This window comes from Phacochoerus africanus, chromosome 7, assembly GCF_016906955.1.
Source record: "Phacochoerus africanus isolate WHEZ1 chromosome 7, ROS_Pafr_v1, whole genome shotgun sequence".
In the NCBI taxonomy this organism is placed as follows: Eukaryota; Metazoa; Chordata; class Mammalia; order Artiodactyla; family Suidae; genus Phacochoerus; species Phacochoerus africanus.
In genome coordinates, this window is record NC_062550.1 from 87,415,133 (window position 1) to 87,439,103 (window position 23,971).

At 40.2% G+C, this 23,971-nt stretch overlaps 1 protein-coding gene across 4 annotated transcripts in view; it reads right to left on the bottom strand.

Annotated features, from left to right (window-relative positions):
- NR1H4 (nuclear receptor subfamily 1 group H member 4) overlaps window positions 1–23,971 on the bottom strand; it is a 77,014-nt gene that overhangs the window by 42,464 nt on the left and 10,579 nt on the right. For 2 of the 4 annotated variants that reach the window (XM_047788197.1, XM_047788196.1), the window contains exon 2: window positions 14,987–15,127. In XM_047788197.1, the coding sequence (XP_047644153.1) occupies window positions 14,987–15,065 (79 nt within the window). In that variant the 5' untranslated portion in view covers window positions 15,066–15,127. Of the gene's footprint in view, window positions 1–4,397; window positions 4,535–14,986; window positions 15,128–23,971 lie in introns of those variants that run through there. The other 2 variants (XM_047788195.1, XM_047788194.1) reach the window with 1 other exon arrangement.

Genomic DNA, 23,971 nt, shown 5'->3' on the forward strand with positions numbered 1-23,971 from the left:
TTAGCAGAGTCTTGATCTATTTAATAATTAACTATGGTGTGAATACAGCCAAAAAGAGCTAAAAACATTAAAAGCATTATTTTCACCTACACTTACACTTAGATTTTTATCCTCCAACCCATCTCACCTCCACTCAAGTCCCCATCCTCACCCTCTGCCCCAGATTCTCTCCATCTAAGGTCCAGTAGAGTTAAGCAACTTGCCTGAAGTCAAATAATAAACTAACGACAGAATCTGTATTCTGCAGAATCTAAGGCAGTATGTAGGTTTTTTCTCCTCACATGACAATTGCAAGATCGCTGAGCAATATTTCAACAGATCTTTTCATAATCAAGAGACACAACAGAGTTCCAAATGAAGCCAAATCATGTTATCCATGTCGTATCAATCATATTGTGTTAACACTATTATATCAATACCAATCATCTCTACTAAAATGGAAGGCTTTCACAAAGACATTGATTCTCCTACATGAAAACGACAAAACATGCTAAGAGGAGATCAGCACACAACATTTTTTTTTTTTTTTTTGCTTTTTGCTATTTCTTGGGCCGCTCCCACGGCATATGGAGGTTCCCAGGCTAGGGGTCGAATCGGAGCTGTGGCCACTGGCCTACGCCAGAGCCACAGCAACGCAGGATCCGAAGCCGCGTCTGCAACCTACACCACAGCTCACAGCAACACCGGATCGTTAACCCACTGAGCAAGGGCAGGGACCGAACCCGCAACCTCATGGTTCCTAGTCGGATTCGTTAACCACTGCGCCATGACGGGAACTCCCATACACACAACATTATTAACTAATGCCTCTATTCCCAAAGCACAGCTGATTCTAGTATTTCACAGTGTCTCCACCAAGTCTCCACAGAGTAGAGACGATAAATATACAGGTAACTTACAATCAAAAAACCATCATGGACAACATATTCCAAAATGGTGGGACAAGAACACCTTCCACCATGAACTCTGTGAGACTCTTCCACTGTGAGATCCTGAACTGCCTAATGTTCTTCTGTTTCAATTTCTTCTGCAGAATGAGGCTACTAACACCCAGCCTTGGCTATACCATGAGGTAATTTTAAGTATGCAATACAGGCTTTGAGAAAAAGTTTTGATAAGCTGAGCGCCATAAAAAGTCAATTTTTTTCCTTAAAGAATTTAGCAAAATCTTCATTCTAAAGATAGTTAATTGACGGTTAATTAGTAAATATTAATACATGAAGTCTGTTTTCATGATATAAGTTATAGCATATGTCTTTCACTTATAAATATATTGAGCACTTACTATTTGCCAGACATTGTGCTCAGTTCTGAGGATACAACAATGAACACTACAGATATAAAACAGAAGAAGCTCCAGACTTCCTCTTGTTTGTGTGTCTGGGAAGGGGAGGGATTGGCGGCAGTACTGTCAAGAGCCAGGGCAAAACCAAGTAAACAAATATAGAATCTTCTGATAGAATATAAGATGTGGAGAGAGCTGAGGTAGGTTAACTTTAGAACGTACTTTCTAAAACGGTAAATTTATTTCTACTTTAATACAATTTAAAGGGATATATGAATTAATGAGTGACTTTTAGGAATCAGGTTATCAAGAAATAGGAATAGGAGACTGTGGATTTTTTTATAATGGGAAATTCTCCATGGGAGTTTAAGGAAGAGTTCTTAAATAGGAACACTTGAATGGACTCCAGAAGAGTCTGAGACCCCCTGCAAAGGGAAGCAAAATGTTTCTGAATAGAGAGTCATTTCATAGCATTTAAATGTTTCTCTAAAAGGTACCATCAAAGGGAACTTTCTGAGATGGAATTGTTCTATACCTTCCAATACGGTAGCCGCTAACCATATGGAATACTGAACATTTGAAACATGGCTAGTGATATTGAGGAAATGAAATTTCCATTTTATGTAACTTTAAACAATTAAAATTGAAAGTTCAATAGCTACATGTGGCTAATGACTGCCTTATCAGATAGCACAGCTCTGAGGCATTTGTGACCAGAACCACTGTGTGCCCAAATGGGAGAATCATGTGCACGGAAGACTGGCACTTGCCCATGAACCCAGGTACTTTCTGAGGAGCCTGACAAAGGGTTCACATTACATCCTGTTTTTCATCTGGGGCACGGTGCTGCCTCTAGCAAATGTTTCATGAGCGTGTGTTGAAATGTTTCTGGAAGGGGAGTTCCCGTCATGGCGCAGTGGTTAACAAATCCGACTAGGAACCATAAGGTTGTGGGTTCGGTCCCTGGCCTTGCTCAGTGGGTTAACGAGCCGGCGTTGCCGTGAGCTGTGGTGTAGGTTGCAGACGCGGCTCGGATCCCGCGTTGCTGTGGCTCTGGCGCAGGCCGGTGGCCACAGCTCCGATTCAACCCCTAGCCTGGGAACCTCCATATGCCATGGAAGCAGCCCAAAGAAATAGCAAAAAGACAAAAAAAAAAAGAAATGTTTCTGGAAGGGAAAAATTGCCTCTTTGCCTTCCTTTATTTCCCAGTCCTTGGTTTCCTAATAGATGACATGACTTGGTTTGTCAAGTTGTTTCCTGGTGCCAGGCCTTTGTGATGTTGGTTTGTTAACTGGCTTGTCAACTCATCATCTCCTCTGTGAGGTCTGTCCCCCGTTTTCATAGGCAGAAGTAATCTCTCCTACCTTCTGTACACACTTCTACTGTGGCACTTAGAAGCGTGTACCGTCACTTCTGTCAGTTTATAGACTTATCTTTTACACGGTATTGCTTGAGGAGGTAGGACATACTCATCAGGGGTATCCTGCTGTGTAGACAAATCTGTATTCAGTTCACCTGCAACTGCTGGGTAAATGAACTTGGGAAAGATATTGAACTTCTCTAACCTTCTGCTCCTTCCTCTGTAAAGCTGGGATAATATAGTAATCGAAACAAAATATAGTACTTAGGGGAGTGGTTGTAAGAAAGATAAACTAAGACAAAGAATGTAAATGGCATAGTGCCTGAATCAGCAAAAACATTCAATACATTTTTGTCATTGTTGTGGGTAGTCTGTGAACTCGTACAGAATACATTAGGTTACTGTATATTTCCTTTTTTTCCCTTCATTCCTGGCACCTCACACAATGTCTGACACAGTGTAAATCTTTAATAAATGTTTACTAAGTTGAGGAGTTCCCATCGTGGCGCAGTGGTTAACGAATCCGACTAGGAACCATGAGGTTGCGGGTTCGGTCCCTGCCCTTGCTCAGTGGGTTAACAATTCGGCATTGCCGTGAGCTGTGGTGTAGGTTGCAGACGCGGCTCGGATCCCGCGTTGCTGTGACTCTGGCGTAGGCTGGCAGCTACAGCTCCAATTGGACCCCTAGCCTGGGAACCTCCATATGCCGTGGGAGCGGCCCAATAAATAGCAAAAATGACCAAAAAAAAAAAAATGTTTACTAAGTTGAAACGGTGGAAAATTTGCTTCCCCAGCCTTCCAACTAATTTTTATTTCTAAATACAGTGTCAGTCATTTTTAAACATCACATTTAAATGAAATAACACACTGCCAAGTCTACACTCAAAAATATCCTCAAAATTGTAATGACTGTAATATTGATTCGTTTCCCTTTTAGCTGGAAATTCAAAAGGTGAGATTCCATTTTGAAAAAAAAAATCAAAACAGACAATATTATAGCATACTGTCTATGATTTCATTATAATCTATATTTTACTTCAGAGGAAAAAAAATAAACTGCGCTTAAAGATGAACTCTTTACTCATGATTTTCCATTGACTATCGGGAGAAATCTACAGTGAAACTAATTCAGTTCATTAGTGTTTCTGGATCTATTTTTATTTTTCTCACCACAACCCATAGTTTGAAATACATCCTATATCATGACTCCTGTACGCACTTATATATATGTATAAATAATCGCAACAAAATTTCCATAAAATAACATTATCCCTACCTCTTGATGTGCATTCTGACATTTCTACCCTACTTCTATCCTGTTCTATTCCATCCTAAATTTTCAATGCTGGTCACAAGCCACAAAATAGATTTCATGACCCACTGGGATCTGAGACTTGCTATTATAGAAACAATCCATTAAATAATGTACTTAAAATCTTTTTCCAAGAGTCCACAGGCATGAAGGTTAGAATTGCCTAGTGTTTAACTTAGAAGAATGGTGCTTGTATTTCATAATATCCAGTGAAGAATTGGGAAAACACACTTAGATTTCACTTCAATGAGATACCCACCTGCCTGGAACCTCATAAAAATCACCCAGCCCCAACTTCTCACCTCAGTCTTTGGGTTCTGGCCTAGCCATTTCTGATGGAGACCTGTTGCTGGAATCTCAAACAAAAGCACCCCCCCCCCCCCATTTCCTGAGCCCAGAGGCAGAAGCTCTAGCACATACACCTGTGAACAGGCTCCTACCTTTGGCAGGCTTCATGCTCATCATCTCCACGGTAAACCCGGGCAACGTGTGGCTGTGACAAGGACTGATTGGAATTGGATTTTCTAACTCCTGAAACTGCATTACCATCCTTAGCTCACTCACAGCAACTGAAAATGAGACTAGGTAAGGAGTGACAGAGGCCAGAGGTTGTGTGGTTTACTGATTAACTTCATTACCGAGCAGAATATTTGTAAATGTTTATGAGAAAAGTCCTCAATGCCAAATCGCCCAGTAAGCTAGAAACCAGTCTCCTAGATAAATATTTTGGGGAAGCACTGTTCCAGTTTAAGAATTTTTAGAGGACAGATTTCTGTTCAGTGGATTTGGCAGGTCAAGTGCCATGCTCTACATCTTGACATTCATTCCTTTCAAAAGGGTACAGAATGGTACGATTTTGTAATGTCAGGAAGCATTAAAGCACAATGTTTAAGTGTGAGGCCAATTAATCTGGGTGGAACTGTGCCCCCCTCCCAATTAGTATGTCGAAGTTCAAACTCCCAGTACCTCAGTGTGTGACATTATTTGGAGACAGTGTATTTATAGAGGTAATCAAGTTACGAGGAGGTCATTAGGTTGGTTCCATATGACCAATGTCCTTTTACAAATCGGAAATTCATATTTCAGAGACAGAAACTCACAGAGAATAGACCATGGGCAGAAACACAAGGAAAAAGTCATCATCTACAAGCCAGAAGAGAAAGCAGGAACAATTCCTCCCTCTCAGCCTTTAGAAGGAACCAACCCTGCTAACACTTTGATTTTGGACTTCTAGCCTCCCGAATGGTAAAATAATACATTTCTGTCATTTTAGCCACCCGAGCTGTGGTATTTAATTATAGCAGCATTAACAAGCTAATACATGCAGTCTACCTTGGTACTCACTAGTTCTGCAGACCATGGACAAATTCCTGAACCATTTGCTGCCTCAATTTCCTCATCTGTAAAGTGGGGCTGATAAATCACACGACCTCAGAGAGTTATTATGAGGATTAAATGCAATAACACTTATCAAATGCTCATCACAGTGGGTGGCTACCTGCCATTATTACATTGATGTGATTTTTCAGCTTTGGACTCGTGTTGTTGGGTGGCTTTCTTACTAAGTAGGGATAATTTCCGCCACATCATTTGTGGATACCAAGCTTGTGACTGTGGCTTATGTTTTGGAAGGGAGGGCTTTCAAATACGGTCTGGGGTCGAGCTCAGGGCTAATGCAACCAGACACACCGGGGAACCTCAGGCCAGGCTCTCAGCTTCTGCAGACTTCATTTGTCTACATCAACAGATGGTAAAACATAGATAATAATTCCCGGCCTACTTCCCTCATGGGTCTGTTGTGAAGATAAAAATGACATAATAAATATGAGAGCGGTTTTAAAGGGCAAAAGCGATCTATGTAAACGTAATAATCTTTGCTAAGCCATTTCTCCAGCCTTTACAGGTTTACAAAGTGGTGCGATGTGCATTATCTCACTTGATCCTTACTTACACCCTTTGAGGAAGGTATTATTTATGATGCCTGCTCTCTTTGACTCCATTTTACAGACTTGGAAAGGCAACTCAGAGTGATGTTAAATGATTTGTTGGGAGTCACTCAGCTCTTAAGGGATGAAGCTAAGGCTTTTACCAAGGTCTTCTCACTCAAAACCTTGTGGTAGAAAATCTAATGACATCGACCTACTGGACAGGAAAGAAGAAAGAGCGATGGTTCCTGGGTGTATTTCAGCCTAGATTGCTCAATCAAGAATTACCATTTGCAGGAGTTCCCGTCGTGGCTCAGTGGTTAATGAATCCGACTAGGAACCATGAGGTTGTAGGTTCCATCCCTGCCCTTGCTCAGTGGGTTAAGGATCCAGCGTTGCCGTGAGCTGTGGTGTAGGTTGCAGATGTGGCTCGGATCCCGCGTTGCTGTGGCTCTGGCGTAGGCTGACGGCTACAGCTCCGATTTGACCCCTAGCCTGGGAACCTCCCATATGCTGCGGGAGCGGGGGAAGAAATGGCAAAAAGACAAAAAGACAAAAAAAAAAAAAAAGAAAAAGTAAACTGAGGATTTAGAACAGTTTTACAAATGGTAATTCTTTTTTTTTTTTTTTTTTGTCTTTTTGCCATTTCTTCCCCCGCTCCCGCAGCATATGGGAGGTTCCCAGGCTAGGGGTCGAATCAGAGCTGTAGCCACCAGCCTACACCAGAGCCACAGAGCCACGTCTGCGACCTACACCACAGCTCACGGCAATGCCAGATCCTTAACCCACTGAGCAAGGGCAGGGATCGAACCCGCAACCTCATGGTTCCTAGTCGGATTCGCTAACCACTTAGCCACGATGGGAACTTCCCTCAGTTTACTTCTGACCTCATTCTCCTCACAACCCAAGAGCTATCCTTGTCCTGAGGGACTCTAAGGTGGAAGAGCTACCCAAAGGCTATGAACCAGGATGAACTGTCTTTGAATTTTATAGTCCAAGAATTCTCTACTGAGTTTTTCATGGGTCAAGCAAATGGGTCAGTCTGTTGCCCTCCAAAACTTCAATACTAAAAAGGAAAATGAGCAGGATAATTTAGCTGATCCAGGAAACCCCTGTTCCTGAGTGAAATTCACACAGGGTGTTCTCATAATAAGACTGATTGGATCACTTTGCTCCTCTTTCAGTGAAGACCACTTGTCTCATGCTATTTTTTTTTCCCCAAATACATTCCCCCCACCCCCCCTGCAAATCTGTGCTGTTTGAAACAGGAGCCACGAGCCACATGTGGCAACTTAAATTTAATTTAAATTATATTAGAATCAATTCCTCAGTTACACTAGTCACATTTTAAGTGGTCAAGAGCCACATGTGGATAGTGGTCAATGCATTAGATGAGGTAAATCTAGAACATTTCCATCATCACAGAAAGTTCTATCAGACAGCACTGTTGTAAGTGGTACTTGGAAGCAATGTGAATGATATGCCACTCGTGGCAAGTGGAAGCATCAGCTATGATGCCATGAAAAAAAAAGGGGGGGGGGAAGTCCCAGAGCAAATGCTGCCAAGACTTTTCTTGGAACTATCCTTGAGAAGAGACTTGGCCAACAGACTGAACAATATAATCTCATTAGAAAGACTTTCTCTGCTAAAAAGATGAATACGAGGCTAAGTGTTCTCTTAGCCTGAATCCTTAAACATCCAATTCTGATTTCTTGTCCTGATTATATTTTGGTTGTCTACTTACTATCTGTGGAACTGTATTATTTACCAGATTATTAAATCTCCATTTTCTCCCCAGCAAGAGGGGAATAGTAATGGGATCTACCTTGTGGGAGTGAGAATTAATATTAATAGCAAACAGTTACAGAGTACTTACAATGTGCCAGGTATTCTTCTGAAAATTCTATTAAGAAAGGGAAGTAACAGGGACAAAGTTAAGGAATTTGCCTAAGACCACATGCCAGTAAATGGCAGAGATGAGATTGAACACAGAGAGTCCACTAACAAATCTAACATGTACTTAGCGTGATGCTTAACATGTAGAAAGCACTACTGAATAGTAACTGTTAGGAACAAAATTCTTTTTTATCAATCTAAATGTATAAATTTGCAGTCTGATTTCATAGTCAACCTTGATCAATTTGATTATTATGAGAAACTCTGAGACCTTTCTTTTATATGTGTGTGTGTGTGTGTGTGTGTATATATATATATATATATAATGATTTTTATTTTTTTTCCATTATAGCTGGTGTTCTGTCAGTTTCCTACTGTACAACATGGTGACCCAGTTACACATACATGTATACATTCTTTTTACTCACATTATTATGCTCCATCATAAGTGACCAGACATAGTTCCCAGTGCTACACAGCAGGATCTCATTGCTCATCCCATTTCTTAACCTGCAAGGTTGAGAGCCAGGCCCTGGATGGCAATAGATTCGCCCACCAGTTGGCCAACATGCATCTCATTGCATGTCTTTCCCAAAGGATGCATGCCCCATCTAAAAGAAGTAGTAATCTATTTTGTAAGAAGGAAGGCTCTTCAGATATTTCTTTTCCTTCTCCCAATTATTTTATTTTATTTATTTTTTCTTTTTAGGGCTGTACCTGGAGCATATGGAAGTTCCCAGCCTAGGAGTCAAATCAGAGCTAGAGCCATGGCAGTGCCGGATCCACGCCTTAGCTTCCTTGAGCCAGATCTGCGACCTACAACACAATCGATGGCACCGCTGGATCCTTAAGCCACTGTGTGAGGCCAGGATTGAATCTGCATCTTCACGGACACTATGTCAGGTTCTTAACCTGCTGAGCCCCAATGGGAACTCCCCTTCTCCCATTTCTTAACCTCACTAACAAGAGTACCAGATCTGAGAATCCTGGGAGAGCTAAAACTAAAGCCACAGTGAATTAATGAAAGTCTTCCTGACCGCTTAAATCTGGGAGAGATGTGGCTAAGACATGGTAGTAACAAAGTATTTAAATTATGCTAAAGCAAAGCTACATTTTATCTGAGCCAGTGGTAACTTTCCTCTTCTTGAAACTTTCAGCTTTGATTTACCCATCAAGTCAGAACTCCATTCACTTGCGTTAAATTCAATGAGATGGGAAAATATTTGAAATCAAATGTCAGAAATATTATGCAACACTGCCTCTCAAGACCTTTAATTGTATTTTAAAACACCTGACTGGTTCTATAACATCTTAAAGGTTCTTTTAACTTAAGCAAAAGACAGAGGCAAGAACCAGATTCCAACAAAAATAAAGCCTCCCAGAAAAAAAAATGAGCATAAACAGCTGAGAAAAGCATAATGCAATGAGAAATAGTTTGAGGAAATTAAATGTAAGTGAACAGGATTATTTAGGATATGCCTCCTGCCACCTGCTGGGCCTCAATGAGAACCTGGCTTTGGAAAGACCATTACAGACCGTAATGAGATAATATAAAAACGTGGATCCCGTAGCTGTTGTTAGCGATGCTGTAATGACAAGCTGAGATGGAACATATGTCTCTTCCTTAGGGCACCCAGAAATTTGGTTGGCTCCTTGAACATTCTTTGCAACCAACCATGTTAAAATCAATGGAGCTTCCTCGATTTACTAGGTGGAGTGGTATTTGCTATTTCAACAGTTTAAATAAGAACATCTACATGTTCAGTCCTGAAGTAGTTACACTGTTTTATGATGCCTTAAGATTTGCAAGACACGTGCCCACCCAGCCATTCAATCCTCCAACAAGCTGTGAAGACAGTGTTGTCATTGTCCCCATTTCACAGGGGAGAAAAACTGAAGTTCCAAGAGTTTTGATTGCCTTTGAGACTTCATTTCTTTCAATGTCATTGCTTCTTTCCACTCACACTTGTTGAGCTTTCCCCACTAACACCAAGCTAAAGGAACTACATTCATTGTCCTGGTAACATTCAGTGTGGGAACTGTACCTTCTCTTGCTTATTCTGTGCTATTATTAGAATGCTTTTCTATTAGTCTTTAACATTCTATGATTTTTTTTTTTTTAGTTCTTAAACCACAATTTGCTAAAAGAATGTATAGATTTTAATGAACATGCCACCTCCTACCTTGTTCACTATGTCAAACCACAGAAGGCTGTGGACTTTGTCATTATTACCTTTTATTATGCACTAATTGCATAAGACCCTGCCTTCTTCATTCATTGGTGAAGTCTTTCTTAACCCACTAAATTAATCTTTGACCGAGTTTCCTGGCTTTCAGGATCTCCTAAAGGAAAGGGAGACTTGTCTCTCTTAGGTCAACAAGTCCTTCCATCCTGAGTCCTGTATGTGGATTGAGTTAGAATGAGCTAGATTCCCATCTGGATTTGTTAGGGATGTGTGGCAGCAGAATAAATTGAAAGACCTCAGGAGATGAGTCCAACCCCATCTGTCTAATTATATTCTGTCCAAGCTTCTTTCCTTCTTTTCTACAAGGCCCAGCCTAAGAAAAACCCAGCTAGAGAGCAAATCTGCACCATTTCCACCCCATTCCCCAAATCTTAGCTTTCCTTTGAGTATATACCAATTGATGGGGGTGGTATGGGGGGGAGTCACATTAATACTCTGTGGCAGACTCCTCTGGGAAGGGTGCACATCCTTGGGCCCACCTCTCATTTCAGCTGTATGTACCTGTAGCAGATGGTCACATGTGAGCTCAAGACTCACTTCATGTTGGCCGTCTGTCATTTCAGAAGCAGGCGGCACGTGTTTTTACTTTCTGCCCAGAGCTTCTCCAGTACCACGGGAGACCACTGGGCTGCATTCCCCTGGGAGTTGCAAAAAGTACAGCCCAGAAGTGCAGGGGGGGTTAATGTCCCAGGGAAACACTCAACCAACTGGAGCCATAGGTTGGTTACTAACTGCCCCAGTGCCTGGCGCCTCAGTGGACAGTTCTCTCTGCTACTCCTGGTGGAATTGAGTTCCCCTGGCCCCCAGCCATGATCTTCACAACTCATCTCATCTGGGTTTCCCACCCCTTCTATGTCACATCACCCCAATGGTTTGCTTCTGCTCCCTGGGATCACCTCTCACATAAGCTGTCTACACACAAATCCTTGCTTCAGGCTCTGCTTTTCAGGGTAACCATGAATATGGGTGGAGATGCTTCCCCCTCACTTTGAGCAAAGCCTTTAGAGAGTGAGGGATCCACAGGCCTCTCTAGGAGAAGGTGAACATCCTCATTCAAAGGTTCATTAGTGTCTCCAGTGCCCATTAGTGAGTGCTCATCAGTATTTGCTGAATAATCTTTGTGTTACCTTCTCAGTGTCTTAAATTAAATCCCAATGTCTTGAGATTTAATTACACCCTTTGGAGTAACCTGCATGAAGGGAGACCACACCTGGGACCACCTTAAAGTCATGTCATGTGTCAGGTACCTACCACTGAGTCCAAGTCACCACTGCCTAACATAACAGCTGTAGCAATTTGTGGACTCAAATGCTAACTCTAAGTGTCCTAGAATTCCCAACCTAATGATCTCCTTTTACCAATGCTGGTTAATGGAAATGTGGGGTCCAGAGCCAGTTCTCTAGACTCTTTTGACTTCCCTAAACAAAAATGAGAAGACAAGGCCCTTTCAAGTCATTCAAGATTTGGGGCCTTTGGGTTTGCTATTTTCCTCTACCCAGAATGTTCTCTTTGGCTTCTTTCTTTCTCAGCTCAGTTGTCAACTCTCCAGAGGCCTCTTCTAACCACACCAGTTGAAGCTGCCTCATTCTTCCAGTTGCTATGACATCTCCCTGTTTTATTGTTTCCATACCACTTACCACCACCTGATATTATTTCATTTACCTGTTCTTTTGCATGTTCCTTGTGGGTCTACCCTTCATTAGGACCTTGCCTGTTTTATTCCTTGCTTTATTCCAACACCCATCATAGGGTCAGAGCTCAACGTTTGGGTGGAAGAAGTAATAGCTATTCATGTGCAATATCATAAACCTCACTTGCCCTTGTTATAACAACATGATGGCTGTTTCTGATTACACAGACCATTGTTTCTGATTACACAGACAACTCTGATTACAGAGGCCATGGGAAAAGAGTCCAGCTCTCCAGCTAGCTGAGCCCATAAGTTAATACTTCGAAATCTCTGGCATATCTCAAGATCTGGGAGTGGTGAGTTGGGCGCTATGGGTTACTCATCCCTGATCCCATGTCTTTTCCCTGGTGCGCTATACCCTAAGCTCAGGGTGGGAGGTCCACACAATCCATCAGTGTCATCAGGATGCAAAGGAAGATGGGCAGGAGCAATAAAGGGGTCAAATTGTTCTTTGTCCTCACCTTCGGCAGAACTTTAGCTCAGCTATATTGAGTGGAGTGAGACTGAGGCCCTGGGGGAAAGAGACATGAAGGAAGAATGCTTAGATCTGGCTGTAGAACTTAATAGGGAAGAGGAAAAGGAATCCCAGTGGTCACATACAGCTTAGGTTAGTTTACCAGGAGAGGGGGCCAGGTGAAGATTTGGGGAAACTGCTCCAAGCAGAATAACATCTATGCATTGCAGCTCATGCATCTTGTGCTATATATTCCCAGAAAGCTTAAATGAAGTGTTAGGAAACTGGATAAGAATGTGGTCCAGCAAAGGAGAGATGAGGGAAGAGCAGCAATCAATGAAAGCACAAATCAGAGTATTTCCTTGGCAATCATTTTCAGATGTTTCTAACTTGATAGCTCCTTCACAACTTTTTCTCTGTTTACTCATATTTTTTTCACCTCACTACCGCTGAGGTCAGCTTTCAACCCAATGGCCTTGCTTATGGTGGGATAGTTTGTAAGAAAAACCTTAGAGTTTCTTCTTGATGGACATACACAGTAGAGCTGGATGGATTTGTTTAATCATGAGGACACCAGAGTTTAGATTTGGAGATCTTAACATGCAGTCATAAAATTTCAGAGCAGGAAATGGAGTGTATACATGAAAAACAATCATCTTAAGTGCAATTTCCCTTAGTCTATGATATGCACCTAAGGTCCTAATCATCCTATGAGTTCTGATGGGTAGATCAACAATTATAAAGATATTTATACGTTGATGTTTTTAAGGACCCACAGAAGGGTAGGCCAGAAGCAAATGGTCAAGTGTCCAGACATGAAAGTATCCACAGGATGAAGAAAAGCCAAATGGAAGGAATAAGGTATAGCAAGTATGTCTGAGAACCGGTATTTCACAAATAATTACTGCTGCCTTTGGTCTCTGGAAGAGTTACTAATAAGCATCTTGTTTCCCTCTAAATCTCTTTTCTCCTTCCCTATTATTTATTACTTGATTCTTATTTATCAAGTACACACTTAAGATTAATAAAATATGGTCACCACCATAAGATGCTCTTATACTGAATGAGAGCAGATAGATATGTAAATAGATAATAAAATAATGACCCCTCCTTAGAAATGGCCTGATAAACCATTACACACTAATGCTAATGACTGGTGGGTAATAGTATAAGCTATCGATTAATATCACCCAAGGATTTCTTCAACCAAATAGGGCATCCCCAGACAAAACTATAATTCAAAAAGATACATCCACCCGTATGTTCATTGCAGCACTATTTACAATACCCAGGACATGGAAACAACCTAATCCACTCATTCATTGACAGAAGAATGCATTAAAAAGATGTGGTACATATATATAATGGGCTACTACGCAGTCATGGAAAAGAATGAAATAATGCCATTTGCAGCAACATGGATGCGACTAGAGATTATCATACTCAGTGAAGTAAGTCAGAAAAAGAAGGACAAATAACACCTGATATAACTTATAGGTAGAATCTAAAATATGGCACAAATGAACCTAGAAACAGACTCACAAACATAGAGAACAGGCTTGTGGTGGCCAAGGGAGAGGGGAGAGGTAGTGGGATGGATGGGGAGTTTGGGATTAATAGGTGCAAACTATGACATTTAGAATGGTTAGAAAATAAGGTCCTACTGTACAGCACAGGGAACTATGTCCAGTCTCTTGGGGTAGAAAAGGATGGAAGATGGTATGAGAAAAAGAATATATATATATATATATATACTTATATATATGTACGACTGGGTCACTATGCTATAAGGCAGAAATTGACACAACACTGTAAATCAACTATAATTTTTAAAAAAGAATGTGTATATATGCATATCTGAATCACTTTGCCATACAGCAGAAATTGGCATAACAATGTAAATCAACTATATTCTAATCAAACAAAACAAAACACAACAAAACCCCACAAAAAAAAACCACACACACAAAATCAAAAAAAATAGGGGATTGTGCCTTAACATATTGAATCCTATGGAATTTCAAGTGTTTGCATTTTCACTATCATTCTCCGTCACAGTTCATAATTCATGTATTAGTATAGAGTGAAAAACTGGGAGCTTCCAAGTCTCCCAGCAGAGATATAATGCAGAAGGGAATTCTTTCAAGAGTGGCAGAAAACTGCCTTGCCCCACCCAAAACATTGCCCCTGCTGACTTCTTGCTGATGTTCTCAATTCAAACTCTTTATAATGGGATGTTTTTCATAAATGCATAAAGTGGAGCAATAGATCACTTTATGGTATCATCTAGTTACAGATCTACTGAAAACAACTTAGTACAATTTGTCCTCAATCCAGTTCAAATGACTAATCCTGACACTGTGCCATATTTCCCCCAGCACCGGCAGGATGGTGGAAAGGAAACTTACTGCAGAGCTATAGCCTAAGTAACCCCAGACTTTAATAGGTATAATATTAAACCATAAGAATCATGATTTCATACTTTAGTACATACTATAATAATATTAGAATTAGCCCTAGAAGAGGAATCCATTTCTACTCCCAGCTCTGTTAATTATCTAGCCCCATGGCCTTGGACAAGTCACAAAGCTCTCTGAGTCTTCTTGTCCTCATCTATAAAAAAGAAAATTATTGAGTTCAATGAATCCAAGGTCCGATCTATCTCTAACCTTGCATGGTAGCAACATCTACTGAGTATTGAGAAGGAACAAAAGAATTTTCTGGACTCTCTGTTGGACTTCTCATTTAGGCTTTTTTCCTTATGCATTTCCAAATTGCAGTTGGTTTTTACTTTATTCAAATGAACTTGACAACTTACCAAATAAATTGTCAGAAAGAGAGAATTCATCCATGGCAGGTAAGTGGGCGTGTTCAATGAGATTCATTTTTGATCCCATCCAAACTTTTCTGTTTGAATTCTCACCACCACCTTCGTTAGGGTAGTCTTCAGAAATATCTCCTGAAAGATAAATAAATACGTGGAGTGTTTGGGGAGGGTGGGAGATGGCTGAGAGAGAGAGAGAGAGCGAGAGCACGAGCTAATTGTTAAAAGCACAAATGGCTCCCTTTGTAGACATTTTACCATAGTCTTTCTGTACATACCTTTTCTCAATATTTACCATGATGTCTACACCTCATTTGGACTCAGAAATATCTATGATATATGCTTCCAGAATAGATAATCTCTAATTCATCTGGGAAGACACCACATGTTTTTTTGGTTTTGTTTTATTTGGCCACACCTGCAGTACATGGACGTTCCCAGGCCAAGCATCAAACCTGTGCTACAGCAGTGCCAACGCCAGATCCTTAACGTGCTGTACCACAGCAGAACTCCAATACCATATGTTTCAATTTGTTTCAGCACTTGGAAGATTTGGGCAAGTTATGATGACATTTTGGTTACGTCTTTACTTCTTTTACATGTAGAAAAAAAGAAACAAATATAATGTTTCAAATATGATGTTTTATCATCTTAAATTTTATTCTGAAGTTGAACAGATCTTTGCAAAGACAGAATATTGAGACCACTTTCTACTGGAATTTTCTTGAGTGGGTGTCACGTTAGCAGATATAAAAAATTCAGAAAGTGTTCACCCAGGATCTTCATTTTTGTCCTTCAGAGAAAATTTCAGGGGCTTGCATTTTCACTCTCATGGTCTATCTTGGTCATATATTTATCTAGGCTAAAAGAAGTTACAGTAAAAGGAAAAATAGTGGTAAATCTCACCAAAATATCTGAAGTTTCATCCTGAGATGTCCAGAAGACATCCAAGAACCAAGAGACACAGTGTCCACTTTTAGCTATATCTCTAGGTCTTTTCTTCCTTCCTTCCCATATGTCTCCTACCTCTCTAAGGAAGTAACTAGAATAGTTGAATAATGAAAATGGATGCTATCAGAACCTCTTTTCCAAGGCTATTTTCTGAGGATGATTTTCAAACCTTTAATCCTGCCTCCACCAAGAAATCATTTTGTTTACAAATAACTACCTATATTTGAGACTCCAAAAGAGAATACAGGGGTTTTGTTGGACAGATACTTATTTCATTAGAACTTCCCTACTATTTATGTCTCTACTTCTTTTCCCCCTCAGTCAGCAAAATGTTCCAGCTCAAAGCAGAAGTGACAGCTCAAGCAGACATTTGGCTGCTGGGAAGGTAGCCCCTCAGGCTACATTTGCTGCATTCATTCACCAATTCATGCTTTCAACTAATATTTATTGAGGACTTACTCTGAACTAAGCTCAATGCTGGATCTTTGGAAATAAGATGGTAAAAGCAAAAAATAAAATAAAATAAAAGCAACCATAGTATATGTCATCAAGCTTAATGAGGAATAGATATATTAAAAATGATCACACAAATACACAGATGATAACATATTATCATGAAAGCTGTTGATGAAGGCAAAGATGAGGATGTTCTAATGGAGAGACTGGGTGTGAAAAGGAGTCAAGTCAGGGCAGTAGCTGAAGAAAGATGTGGTTTCGAGGGCAATTTTTAAAGATAGGCAATACTAGGTTGCATCTAGAAGACACCAGAGAGATTGAAGAAACAAGAAAGAGAGGGCAGCTCCCATGAAATGATACATTTGTCCTGTGATGATATTGTGGGAAAGTAGACATACCTAGGTCCATTTGGTGAACCAATGGCCTGGACCTACCTAAGGCTTTATTAGGAGAAAACCCATCCTAAAGTCAGAAGGAACAAGAAACCACGGTCTTCCCCTCAAAGTAAACACTCAGTCCTTAGAGGAATGTGTAATTCTCAAGATGACACAGTGTTTGGCCAACCTGTGCTAGTTTCAAGAAGCCTTCTTGCCACACTGAGGTGAGAAGAGAAAGGGCTCTAAATAAAAATGAGTCTGGAAAGATATGGTAGGGTAGATCTTCCAACAGAATGCAACAAGTAGGTGAGAGCTCATTTCAACTCCACCCTCACCGTCAAACAACTCCACCATGTATCACAGTGGGACTTTGACTGCAAGAGGATTCAGGGCCTTTCTAGGGTGACTGTGAAAGACCAGCACCTCTCCAGGATCTCCATAACCCACAGAGACACCGAGACCACTGGTTGGGCACAACTCTCCCCCATGGACACAAAAAGCAGTAGAAGAAGTGGCCAGAGTAGACTTGGTTATGAGCAAACATGAAGAGACCCCCAGGGCATTCCTGAAATATCCAGGGGCAGGAGGACTCTGATAGGGAACTGGACCCAAGGAATAAGCCAGTAAAAGCTGAGTCATCACCACGGATGGGACTTCATTCATACTCCTAAGCTAGTTGAGAACTAGGGAAATTCAGCTTTCAATGTGTGTATATGAATTGCTTATGTATATATTCAATGTATATCTTTTAATACACAGATGATTTATGTCTAATGATTGTGTATATATGTTTGCATATTACAAAATAAGTAGGTTGGAAAGCTCCCCCAAATTCAGGCTCCTATTGTTTTAAACATAGTTACTTCTATCTTTGGAGAAGGAAATTCAACAGTTTCCCATCATAATAATTTCCAGGAATACACAAATGAGCAAAGTCAGGAATTTTTCCTATTATTCCATCCAAACTAATACTCTGTCATTTAAGACCCATTAACTCTAGTCATTAAAAAATAAGAGATTTCAGAGTTCCACTGTGGTACAGTAGGTTGAGGATCTGGTGTTGTCACTGCAGTGGCTCAAGCTGCTGCGGTGGCATGGATTCAGTCCTTGGCCCAGGAATTTCCACGTGCCGTGGCACAACTAAAAATGATGAAATAAAATAAGATAAATAAAATTTAAATAGGAGATTTCGGCTCTGTAACTCAAGACTTTAGGTTTTGCTCTGTGTTTCCTCTCACATTTGTCTTTTTTAACCTTCCATCGTGGTCACCAATCTCCCCCCCACTTCCGTAGAACATCACAGCTCTCTAACATTTTCCAGGTACATTCATCTTCATTCTAAATGCTTATATTTTCCTCTATATGTTCAAATAAACTTGGCACCTTCAATTCAAGTGCCTGGCACACAACAGGCCCTCAAGAAATACTGGCTCAACCAATGATCTGTATTAATTGTTTTTTCTGCTTGGTTCTGCCAAATTCCCTGACACTTGGCATGCTCTTCCTGGAGAAACAGCACAAGACAAGGAATTTCATTTTCCTATTGGCACAGGGACATAATTCATCACTTTCTCACCCAAATGAAAGCCCAGTTCTCTTAATTCTGCATCATTTTGGGTTATTACCCTTGGCTGGAAATCCACCATTACAGCCCCTGATTAGCTAACAGCAGCCCTCCAGAATCCAGACAGCTGACCAAGTTTGCACATATCAGGTGTGTTGGGTTTATGATTCCTGAAGGAGTTTAATAAAAAGAAAACTCTTTAATGTTTGAAATGGTAACACAAGCCCACGGTAAGCAATTCAAACAGTATGCTGAAAAACAAGCTCTGGCATCTACAATTGCCGGTTTCCTGTGTATCCTTCTGATACTAGGTCCAATCTGAGCAAAGAGGGCCCCATGCTTCAAACTGGAGTCTGGAAAACTATTGCCCAGAGGCCAAAGCTGGCCCACCACCTTTTTCTACAAAGTCTGTGAACTAAGAATCGTTTTATATTTTCAAATGGTTGGGAGAAAATTAAAATTAAGATATTTCATGACATGTGAAAATGACATGAAATTCACATTCACGTGCTCCTGAATAAAGTTTTATTGGTCCACAGCCATATCCATTTGTTTATGGGCTATTTTTCCCTGACAACAGCAGAGTGGAACAGTTGCAATACATACTAAATGGCCCACAAAGCTAAAGTGTATCATCTAGCCCTTTGCAGACAGTTTAATTTCTGCCTTAAACAAATAACAAGAATTTAAAAAAAAAATCAAAGTAACATCATAGGTAAACAATGAATAACTGCAATGAGTACCCTGGAGATGTAAAGCCACACAATTGTATCCATCTTATAGTAGTAGGGTCTTCTTTATCTCTTAACATTTCCTTCCTGGGTTTGGCCGCTTTAGCCTTGGGAATTAATGAGCACCTACTATGTCCCTGGCACTGGGAAAATGTTTCCACATGTGTCATTTCTTTCACCATGGTTAGTTCTTCTTGTTTTTGTTGCTTTTTAGGGCTGCACCTGAGGCATATGGAAGTTCCCAGGCAAAGGGTCGTTCCCAGGCAAAGGGTGGAATCAGAGCTACAGCTGGTAGCCCACACTGCAGCCCCAGCAATGTGGGATCCAAGCCATGTCTGTGACCTACACCACAGCTCATGGCAATGCTGGATCCCTGACCCACTGAGTGAGGCCTGGGACAGAACCCACATCCTCATGGATACTAGTCAGATTCGTTTCTGCTGAGCCACAGTGGGAACTCCCAAACAGGGTTACTTCTTTCTGTAATGCTCTTCCCTCTCCCTGGGGGAGGAACTGCAACAGGAGAATAACTCTGCTTCTTCCTGGAAGCTCTAAGGAAGATCTCAGCTCTGGAGGCTTTTTTCCCCTTTGGATCCTCCCTTCCATCTAAGGAGTCATTTTATAGGTTGAGATAAGCAATGGGTATTCTCTATTCTAGTGCCTTTGAATTCTACTGGTTTACCCTCTAAATAAAGCTGAACAAAAAAAATAAGCTCCCTCCACACGTTTTTGGGTTGACATCTAAAGTTTTTCACTAAAAAATAAAATAGGTACAAAAACTACAATTTCTGACATATTATTAAAAATGGACCTTTTTTTACATGTTGTTACATTACTCTTAAATCTAGTCAATTAAATCTAAACACCACAGCAACTCAATATCCTCTTTCATCCTTCTAAGAAATACAAGGTGGTGTTCTTTAAAATTTGGAATTTTTTTCATCATCACTGTCCTTCCTTGAGTTCACATTTCATTCAGCTTCATAGCAGAATGTTAGCCTAGGGGGTTCCCATGAGGATCAATGGGTTAAGGACTTGACATTGTCTCTGTGAGGATGTGGGTTCAATCCCTGACCTCACTCAGTGGGTTAAGGATCTGGCATTGCCACAAGCTATGGCTTAGGTTACAAATTCAGCTCGGATCCAGTGTTGCTGTAGCTGTAGTGTAGCCCTTAGCTGCAGCTCTGATTCAACCCTAGCCTGGGAACTTCCATATGCCACAGGTGTGGCAGTTAAAAAAAAAAAAAAAAAGATCATTCAGAATTTTGGCATGCATATATGCTCCCTCTCTCTCTGAAAATGTAATTTCACTTTAAGTAAATGCATAAAATGCCAAAAAAATTTGGTTTAAAAAAAAACTTTCTAGGAGTTCCCTGGTGGTGCAGTAGGTTAAGGATCTGATGTTGGCACTGCAGAAGCTTGGTCTGCTGCCTTGGTGTGGGTTTGAGTTTGATCTCTGGCCCAGGATTTTCCACATGTCATAGGCATGACAAAAAAAAAAAAATCTAAAAAACCTAAAAAAATCCCCAAACAACGTTCTAGTGACTTTAAGATTTTAAATTTTTTTCTGGATTGAGTTATTGAGTTTATTACTACCTATTATATAAATGCTTATTAGACTTTCTCTCCAAAGAGGTGGCCCAAGACTACAAGGGGAGAAAGCATCTGGCTGGAGTAAAGAGGGTGTCGACCAGGAGGAAGATGCCCTTGCTGGGCAAGAGGCACAGCCAGCACCGGCAGAGCGCACGCGCCAGTGGAAGAACACCTTCTTAGAAACACAGATAAAGGTTCTGATCAGATAATGAGCTTTAAACAACTGCAGACAGAGAGCCTAAGAACTTTCTGGAGTTAGTAATAAAAGCCCACCTAACAGAAAGCCATCATTCCTATTCAGGTGAATTCATGTGCGTGAATTCATGAACCCAAAGGACTTAGTTTGGAATCAAAGCGGATAAAGAAAAATATCTAAATTTACCCACAGACGTCTCTACCTCCATGCACTGTTTTCCTGAAAAGTTGTTGAAATTTATTTTTTAAAAGAAAGTATTTCTCCTGTCTGACTTACTTCACTCAGGAGGATAATTTCCAGGCCCATCCATTGTTGCTGCAAACGGCATTATTTCATTCTTTTTATGGCAGACTAATATTCCACTCTATATGCGTATACGCTATTATACATAAAATAGATAGGTAACAAAGCCCTACTATATAGGACAGGGTAATCTGTTCAATACTATGTAGTGACATATATGGGAAAAGAATCTGAAAAGGAATGGATATATGCATGTGTATAACTGATTTACTTTGTTGTACACCTGAAAGTAATACACCTTTCTAGGTCAACCATACTCCAATAAAATTTACTGGGTTACAAACCCAACTAGTATCCATGCGGATGCAGGTTCGATCCCTGGCTTCTCTCAAGAGGTTAAAGATCGGGTATTGCTGTGAGCTGTGGTGTAGGTCACAGACATGGCTCAGATCCCATGTCTGTTTGTTTGTTTAAATTATTTTAAAAAAGAAAGTATTATTAAAATAAAAGAGCCATTGCAAAAAATTTAGACAAATAGAAAAGCATTTAAAAAATGCCAAGTGGCCTTCTATCATTTTGTTCCAATTTACCCTCCCACCAGCAGTGCATAAGAGTGCCTGTCTTGCCACACTTTCACTGGCATCTCACTTTCAACAATCTTTTCTAATTTCCTCGTGACAAATCCTGTCTCATTGTATTAAATTGAATTTCCTTAATGACCCGTGAAACTGAACATAATTTTTTACATATTTATTATGTATATGCTATTGTTTCTTTCCATTTTTTTTATTTGTTTATGTCCTTTGCCACTTTTCTATGGTAATGCTTTGTTTTTGTTTTGTTTTGTTTTGTTTTTGCTTTTTAAGGCTGCACCTGCGGCATATGGAAGTCCTTGCACTAGGAGTCAAATCATAGCTGCAACTGCTGGCCTACACCACAGCCACAGCAATGCAGGATCTAAGCCTCATCTGCCACCTACGCCACAGCTTGCAGCAACACCAGATCCTTAACCCACTGAGTGAAGGATCGAACACACATCTTCATGGATGCTAGTCAAGCTCGTAACCCACTGAACCACAATGGGAACTCCAGTAATGTTCTTTTTTTCGTGACTTAGAGAGTTCTTTGAATAGTGAATGTATCAAAGTTTTGGTATATTTTACTATAAACATTTTCATTTGTCTTTTAATTATTTTTACTTGAAAAGACTTGTACATAGTTAAATGTATTAGATTTTACATAGTTAAATGTATTAGATTTTTTTAAAAGCTTACTTTTTATTGCTTTTTATTTTTAGGTTTGGGAACAAGATGAATTTTCTCAGAATCTCTTGGTGAATATTTTTCCCTTTCCCATTAATTTATAATTTTTCTTTACTTGAGACTGAAGTTAGTTTTCCATTCCTCATGCAGTTATATCTGTACCAACATCATCTTTTCCTAAATTATTCATTCATTTTCAACATTTTCTGAGATATCCTCACTTTCTTGTTCTCTGTGATAAATTATCACCTTTTGTACCACATTTTTTTTAAAAAAAAAATTTCTTTGGGAGTTTGGGACAGTACCAAAAGCATATATTTAGGTAGGAAGATTTATATCTTTATGATATTCAGTTTTGCCTTTTGGGGCAAGGTGTGTCTCCATTTACTCAGATGTGCTCTTATAACTCTTGATTTTATAGATTTTCTTTCCACGTGTGCCCCAACTTCTCCATAGACACATGCCCTGCCCTTTATCTTCCTCCTCCTCATGTGGTCATTAATGATTTAACTTCATCTGTCGTCTTTGACACTATATTGTAAACTCGGAGGGAGAGATTGAAGCTTATGTTTTGTTGTACCCCTGTCCCAGCTAGAAGTGCTATGCACACACCGAAATAAAAGGTGTGGTCTAGTTGTGCAGAAACAAGGGGGATGAGGAATGAAAAGATTAGAATGGAGAACCAGTGCTGACCTTCTGGAGCTTCATGCATGACCTGCAACTCTTCACTTAACACCCTGCCCCCTATACTCCACCCTGAGCCTCATGAAGGTTTAAAAACCTAAATAATAGGACAGCTGTAAAGACTAAAAGGTAACCCTTCCTAAGTGCTCATAAATATAGGATGACAGGAGCAAAAATGTTCACTGCCTTGTTCCCAATGATAAAAAAAAAAAAAACTAGAAATGGCATATGGCATAAATGTCCATCAGCAAGAGAATGGATACAATAAAGAAAAAGTATATGCATAATGCTGTAAGCATATTCGTAAGTGCTATAAATGAATGAGCTAGAACTATACATCTTCATATTGATTAACTTATAAACATTATACTGAGAACAAGAATCAGGTGGCAGAATAATAAGTATATACATTTAAAGATATGCAAAACAATGCTACGTAGAACTACTGATACCCTGATGCAAGGGTCGGCAAACTGATCCATGGGCCAAATCCAGCCCACCGCAGGCCAAGTTTTTTCCCTTCTGTTTACAGACCATCTATAGCTGTTTTCACACAACAATGGCCAAGTTTAGTTGTGGCACAGTCCCCATGGTTTGCAAAGCCTAAAATATTCACTATCTGGCCTTTATAGGAAAATCGCATGATCCCTGTCTAACCTACAGAGACATGCGTGAAGCGTTGAATCCATATTCAGAACAGTGTCTAGAATGAATAGAGTTTCCATAGCATCTGCAATGCTCTCTTTCTTAAGCTAGAGGATAAATACAAGGAAGCTGAAGATATTACTCAAAGTCTGGCATGTTGGAAATATTTCATAATGAAGAAGATTGAATGAAATTATATATGTGAAAAGCTTCCTTAACCTGTAAAGATATACAAACTCATAGAGGGATTCTGTCTTTCTTACACCCACATATGCAC